This window comes from Rhagoletis zephyria, unplaced genomic scaffold (genome assembly GCF_001687245.7).
Source record: "Rhagoletis zephyria isolate East Lansing unplaced genomic scaffold, Rhagoletis_zephyria_1.1 Rzeph_scaffold_00295, whole genome shotgun sequence".
In the NCBI taxonomy this organism is placed as follows: Eukaryota; Metazoa; Arthropoda; class Insecta; order Diptera; family Tephritidae; genus Rhagoletis; species Rhagoletis zephyria.
In genome coordinates this window covers 101,622-108,660 of record NW_016157379.1, presented here as the reverse complement: position 1 = coordinate 108,660, position 7,039 = coordinate 101,622, and the positions used below count along the sequence as shown (strand labels likewise).

General features: G+C 35.7%; 2 protein-coding genes across 2 annotated transcripts; one reads left to right on the top strand and one right to left on the bottom strand.

Annotated features, from left to right (window-relative positions):
• Nucleotides 1–3,767: 3,767 nt before the first annotated feature.
• On the top strand, nucleotides 3,768–4,975 carry MrgBP (MRG/MORF4L binding protein). Its single transcript, XM_017610256.1, has 2 exons — nucleotides 3,768–4,354; nucleotides 4,420–4,975. Exons 1-2 carry the CDS (start codon nucleotides 3,913–3,915, stop codon nucleotides 4,611–4,613), a joined length of 636 nt encoding a protein of 211 aa, XP_017465745.1. The 5' UTR covers nucleotides 3,768–3,912; the 3' UTR covers nucleotides 4,614–4,975.
• On the bottom strand, nucleotides 4,931–5,584 carry LOC108358777 (uncharacterized). Its single transcript, XM_017610257.1, has one exon. It carries the CDS (start codon nucleotides 5,365–5,367, stop codon nucleotides 5,047–5,049), a length of 321 nt encoding a protein of 106 aa, XP_017465746.1. The 5' UTR covers nucleotides 5,368–5,584; the 3' UTR covers nucleotides 4,931–5,046.
• Between the last annotated feature and the right edge of the window lie 1,455 nt (nucleotides 5,585–7,039).

Here is a 7,039-nt window from a genome sequence, read left to right as displayed (position 1 = left end):
ATAATGAGCAAACCTTTAATTATTGAATCATGGGCAGAACTGTAAAATGATTGAATCAGTAGGATCTGCATTCACTTGGCACTCGTTTCAAAATTTTGATTGTTTGGCTGTATAAAAAAAAACCTCATTCCTGAGTGGCTTAAATTATTTTGAAACAAAAACAAACGTAATGTGTTTTGAATGGCAGAGTTCCATTCAGTATAGAATGTGAATGTAACAAAAGTATTCGCAATCATCTTGATTGTAAATTTTGGTTGAATGCAAACAGTTTTGATCATTCAGTACTACACTGAAAAAATATGCCTTGAAGAAAATATTTATAGGAGAAAATAGTCGTTTTACTTCTGCTTTTCTACTACTGCTACAATTTGTAAAGCATTACCTAAGACCAGAAGTACGTACCAGCTTTGGATATTCAGTTAATGCTGTTTAAAACCAACTGCATGTTTTTGAAGGAAACTTGCGGTCAATTTTATTTAACGAACTAAATTTTTATTTGTACAAAAAGATATTTTTATTTCTCAATACCAGGCGCTCATACATATGAAGTAGCAAGCTTTCTATATGTATAAATTTGTTTGTAGAACTTTTAAATAAATTTTTTTTTGTAGAAGCCTTTGAACTGTACAAAGTAGAATTTTGGAAATTTAAAAATTTATACAAACAATTTTATATGTACGTAGAAATAGAAAACTTGTTACTTCACATGCATGAGCGCCTGGTATTGGGAAATGAGAATATCGTTCTTTACAAATAAAAACTGATATATATATACATATATACATATATATAATATAATATTCTAAAAAAGGACATTATATGTATGTGGATAAACCATGGACTGAATGATAAAAGCTGCTATCATTTGATGGTTGTTATGCTTGATTATTTCATGTTCTGCAGATTTTCCAATCTTTAAAAGAAAAAAAATTATAGATACTAATTGTCTTGGAACATTTTGCACTCAGTTTTTAAACAACCAAAACTATAAATTTGTACAATATGTTCATGTGAATCAAGCTGCGTTTCATGCGTGGAGGAGTCCAAGCACAACCATTCATTCGTAGGACATGGCTTAGCCCTCGTGGCCGCTGTGCATTGATACGCGACACTATGTCAATATCGTTTTAACCCATTAGTGCCCAACTTTTGCTTTGCATTTGTATCACACTTTTCGGTAAGAATGATCCAAAATAAATACATAAAATCAAAAAGAAATGTATTTGAGAAATCATATATCTTTTTTATTGCATTTTAGATTTTGTTCCCAAATGGGAACATTAGGCAAATCAGAATTAAATAACATTGTGATACTCTACAAAGCAATGAACATATATTCCTCGATCGCATTCAATGCACATCTTTCGTGAATTTTTTTTTTTTTACACAACGCACATCGTTTTTGTTTTCCATTTGGAATAGCGGCTAAAACATGTTTTGTAAATGTTCAATTCTGCCAAGTATTTTTGGATCAGAAAGGGTAGAATTTATGTTCAAATAGCTTCGCGCTCGGGCTGCGGCATCTCTTGTCGAATCCGAAGCCGCGTTAAACTGTCCACTTGGAGTATCAGGAGGGAAAGACACCTGAAATACTGCAAGGACTATCTAGCGAGTATAATAATGAAAATAAAAGGCACGAGCACGTGGCACTAGATCCTTGTTGAAATCGGGATCCCGTACCACCCTTGGCCTTACACTGACTTTGCGAGCTTTGGCAGTGCAGCTTCTTTGTGGCGGCACGCAAAATGTCCCCATCTCAAAAGATTTCCCCATATACGGTAACGAATTGGCTCGGGCTGAGACATCTCTTGTCAGATCCGAAGCCGCGATAAACTGTCCACTTGGAGTATCAGGAGAGAAAGACACTTGAAATACTGCAAGAAATATCTAGCGAGTATAATAACGAAAATAAAAGAAACGAACACGTGGCACTAGACCCTTGTTGAAATCGGGCTCCCGTATAACCCTTGGCCTTACACTGACTTTGCAAGCTTTGCGGTTGAATTGTTGAGCATGTTGTTAATTGCACTTAAGTAAATGATTTACCACAATGGAACACGTTTCAGTACCATACGTTTTTTGTGGCAAAAAATTTTAGTTTTTTGGAGTTATACGGTTGATAAACGGGCGATTATTTGCATAAACAGCTTTTATTTGCTTTGACTCATGCATTTTCCTCTTTAAAATGCGCATAAGCAGCCGAACAATTGCACGAAATTTTTGGGAATAGACTCGGATACGGGGAATTTTCGTTGACAACACTGGTAAAAACGGCCAGATGTGGTATTTTGTACAAGTAAGCAAGCAAAGCAGGCGAGTTTCGCGTCCGCGGTAGCCGGGTGGTGAGAGTTGCAGCTACAAGCGATTGCGAAAAAAATGTGTTTTTTAATTTATTTTATTTGATTTATATATTTAATTGAACTTTATTTTATTTTCATTTGTTTTATTTTATATAACATTTTTTATTTTACTATTAGTTAATTTAAATTTTTAGAGTTGAATTTTATTAAAAAGTGAACAACAACTAACTGAAAAGAACCAAAAAAAATATAGAGCTTGTAAAAAAGAATGAAAACAAAATAAATGAAAATTCTACTTGCCGTGGGACTTGAATCCATTACCTTGCATTACTGCCGTCTGTAAGGGTAAAATTTTTATGCGCATATGTGCGCCAGATTATATGCATAAGCTTTGCCGTTTGTCACAGCTTTTAGTCTGGTTGTTCTATTGCCACTCGATGGTTTTACTTAGGAGCACTTCCGTTTCCTGTGCCACGGCATAAGAAAAAGTTTCAGCAGCCGTCATCGATACGCCCCTTCGCTGCTGGCTATGTTTGAGTTCCGCTTAACGAAAAATTTTGCATGTGCAAGCAAGAACAAAGTTAGCTAGCACGGATAGACGATAGCGAGTTTGGTTGTACCTCATTGTGTTCGTTCGTTTCGCCACTTGCTAACTGTTGGCGAATCGATGACGGCTAGCATATCTCAATTGTCGATTTCCCTTTGTAGCTTATTTTACATTCACGTCTCCAACGCCTAACCAGAATCTGGGAGAATTTCTATTAAGTACAGTCTATGAAGTAAGCCGCTTGCTGCAAGACAGTCAACCGCTTGCAGCCGCATCTCACCGCCGTTGGAAGGGATTTCTTTTCTGTTAATTATTACACCGATCCTGCAAGCTTTGCATGAAAAACTATCAGTAAATTTTTAATTACTACAGTTTTACAGCATTGTCGGCGAAAAATTTGTATATACCTCGTCATCACATCATCACAATGATCTCAATAGTTTCCCATGTGCATAAGCATACATACATATACAGCTTTTATTTTTAGATCCCAGTAATGGCCAGTGAAAATAATCGTAACGGGATCGCAATAAATTTCCTGTTTGCTGATGGCTTCCGTAGTAAATCTCGAAATGTTTAGAAGCACTGCACTACACACTACAGTTTTTTGTCGAAAAACTATTGCTTCCAAAACTTCGCTGAACCAATGCAACACTGTGATTTACTTCGAGGCCCCACAGGCAAAAATTATTGCCTACCAGCTGGCATTTTATTGCCTGATATCCTATTTCACATCCAAGTAAATAACAAATATTTTAATAGAAAAGAGCAACATTTTTGTTTTTGTACTCGAATGTCAATAAAGTTCCCGCCTTGATGTTATCGCGCAAATGAAAATGTTGCTGTCTAACTCCGGTTTCCGCAGCCAATTTATTGCGTGATAGCATTATGAAGATAAAAACTTTTACCTGTGGAGACGCCCCATTATTCACACAAAGAAAAATAAGGAAACACGAGTTTGTGTGTCTTTTCGCCCGGCATTCATTTGGACTGCTCAAGAACATTATCAATTTCGCTGAAAACGTGTTAGTGTGGAAAATTGTGAAATCTTTTAGATTTTCCAATATGACGGTTTCGCGGGAAAAGGCATCAATTTCGGCGGTGCCCCCCAGCGATAGTGAACAAATCGAATGGTCGGCCGAGGAGGAAATACAATTGTTTTTCGCATTGGAGGGTTTGAAGCCTGTTGGCATTAACAAACATTTCTACATGGTTTGTATTGCTGATCGCCTATCAAAGAATTTGCAACGTGATGTTCCAGCAGAAGCAATATGGGCACATTTGCGCACTATGTACAATTTAGATGTTTTGGATGAGTTGGAGCCGCTACCGTTTCCTAACGAGGAAAAAGAATTCTCATTACCGGAAATAGAGTTTTCGGCTTTGCTGTCAAAAAAACGTGCAGAGTGTGAAGAGAAACAACGGCTAAGCAGCGTAGATTCCACTGGAGGTCCGCCTTCGATTATTGCCGTGGCTACTGATAACACCACAAAGAGCGGCAGTGGAGGTATTTTTTTTCAATTCCGTTTTTATATCTAAAGACTAATAAAAAATGTTTTCTTCGCTATATAGAAAAAACATCTTCACATAAAGCTAGTTCTAGCAGTCACCATTCCAAAGAGGTGGACAAAAAGATAACAGCAAAGCTGACTGATATTCCAAAACGTACGCCCAAGCGTACTCGTGGTTCGATGTCATTAGAATCTAATAGCAGTCCATCCACAACACCGCCGCCAATGCAAAGCAGTAAAAGGCGGCGTATTTAAATGCCAAATACAATAACATACATAAAAGTAATATTAAGAATCTTTGAACAGAAGTGTATTGTTCACAATGCCCATTAGAATGCAACTGGTCTAAACCAGGGAGTTATCATTTACATTTATATACACTTATGCTTATACGTACATACATATATGTACATACATATGCATGTTTAAAGATTATTTAAGTTTTCTTTATAAATAGTTCCTAAGTTCGTCAATCAATAAAAAATGTTGATTTAATTTTCAAAATTTGCTAACTTTAATATTGTCAAAAGCTTACCCAATTAATATGTAATATGAAAGTAAAATACATTAAGATAATAAACCACATGTTGCAATTTATTTGCCAAACGCTACAAACATATAAAAGTGTGAAATTATTTATACATGATTGAAAACGAGCTTAAACCTAATCACATAATTTGGCCTGAAGCTACATGATTTCTGTGCCAATGAACAATTGTTCTTCGAAGTCATCACTTTCGTTCCCAGACGAATTTGGTTGTGGAGATTGTGTTGAAAAGTGTTCCATTATTTGACCCGTAGCATTTATTCGTTCAAGAAATGATTTCAATAAATGTTTGTTGATGCGATCAGTCTGCGTCAGTTCCCTGGTTACTTGGGGTGCGTAGGATGCATCATGCACATCCTCGTTTTGTTCAGGAGAACCGGCAGTTATATTAAGATTCTGCTCACGATTTTCAGGATTAAGCTCTTCGTTCAACGACATTTTTTGGAACACCTTGACTGGCATGAGTAATTTATCTAGCCTACGTGTTCGGCCAAACCAAACAAATTTTGAAAGAAATATATATTTCCGATTTAATGAACTAATTTCGTATTCGTTTCGAATATTTATTGCCTTCGAGTGAAAATTTCTGACTTTTGCAAATTTATTTTGTTTTTATTTTTCTGATCTTAGTCATTACCTTGCCACCCATAATAAATAAAGGTGCTATAAAAGAAATAGTTCGGAAATTAGGTGTAAATATTGCCACCGCGTTTAAACAAAGAAGCAAAGGTAAATTTAGGCTGAAATTAGTCAAGAACGCAGAACTTATACTTACAGCCGTGCTCCCATTTTCAGAATCGCAAAATTACGTGCTCCAATATTCTCAAATCGGAAAATTTTTGCGGNACCTTGCCACCCATAATAAATAAAGGTGCTATAAAAGAAATAGTTCGGAAATTAGGTGTAAATATTGCCACCGCGTTTAAACAAAGAAGCAAAGGTAAATTTAGGCTGAAATTAGTCAAGAACGCAGAACTTATACTTACAGCCGTGCTCCCATTTTCAGAATCGCAAAATTACGTGCTCCAATATTCTCAAATCGGAAAATTTTTGCGGTTTCAAATCGGTTGCCGATGGGACGGTGGAATGAAAAGTTAATGGCAAAATTAACATAAATAACATGCTAGCTTAGTTTAAATTTATTTCTGATTATGCCCATTATATTTAGCGATATTTTTGGCGTCCTAAATTTAACTTTTTATTTTGATTTTATTTGTTTAATTCACTATTTATTATATCTATCTCTGTTTTGGGCAACGAAAATTTATCGAAGCAACGAACATTTACGATTTGGTGCGAACGATACATGTGCGATAATTGTTGCATACCTTCAAGGGATGGCTTTTAAGAATGCGGGAAACGATGTGGAAAATGGAACTTATCGATAACAAAAAGTTGCGTATTCAGGAGCACCCCAAAATAAAAACGTACGATTTTGACAAAAACGCAAATCGCAACAGTAAGTGGAAATGGCAGCACGGCTGTTAAACGCAGTCTGTATACGCAGAATTCAACGCAATTTCAACTACAATTTTTCGGGCTATAATAGATCGTAGCTAAATATAAACTTCTTAGTTTTCAACAAAAAGCTTTATTCAATAGTAAATTTCAAATATGTTAAACGCATTTTGAATAGGAAATTATACCTTTTTTACCATCTGCGAAACTGACGAGTGTAAACCATCTATAGAAGGAAGAAATCAGCTGACACAGAAAAATCTAAATTCCGCAGATTTCTGCGCTACGGGCTTCAACTACAGAAAAACTCTGCGGTGTTGAGTTTCATTTACATGGCGCTCTGGTAAAACAGATCGTGTCAGCTGACTCGGGTTTACGTATCGGTAGGTTTACGTTCCTGACTAATTTCAGCTTTATGTTCTTTGGCCTTGTGGTAGATGTGTAAGAGAGATGGAATTTCAAAATTTTAAAATGAGCCAAATGGTCTTCAAAAATAGTGCCGAAAACAAAATGAAAGTGCCGCAAAATTAAATTTGTCTAAGGCTTTTTAAGAACAATATAACTTTAGAATTAATATTTTTAAATACACTGAAGTAATATACTGATTATAAATTAGCTAAATTATTACAGTAAAACACTTTTATGGAGGATTCCTTAGATACATACATAAATTCAT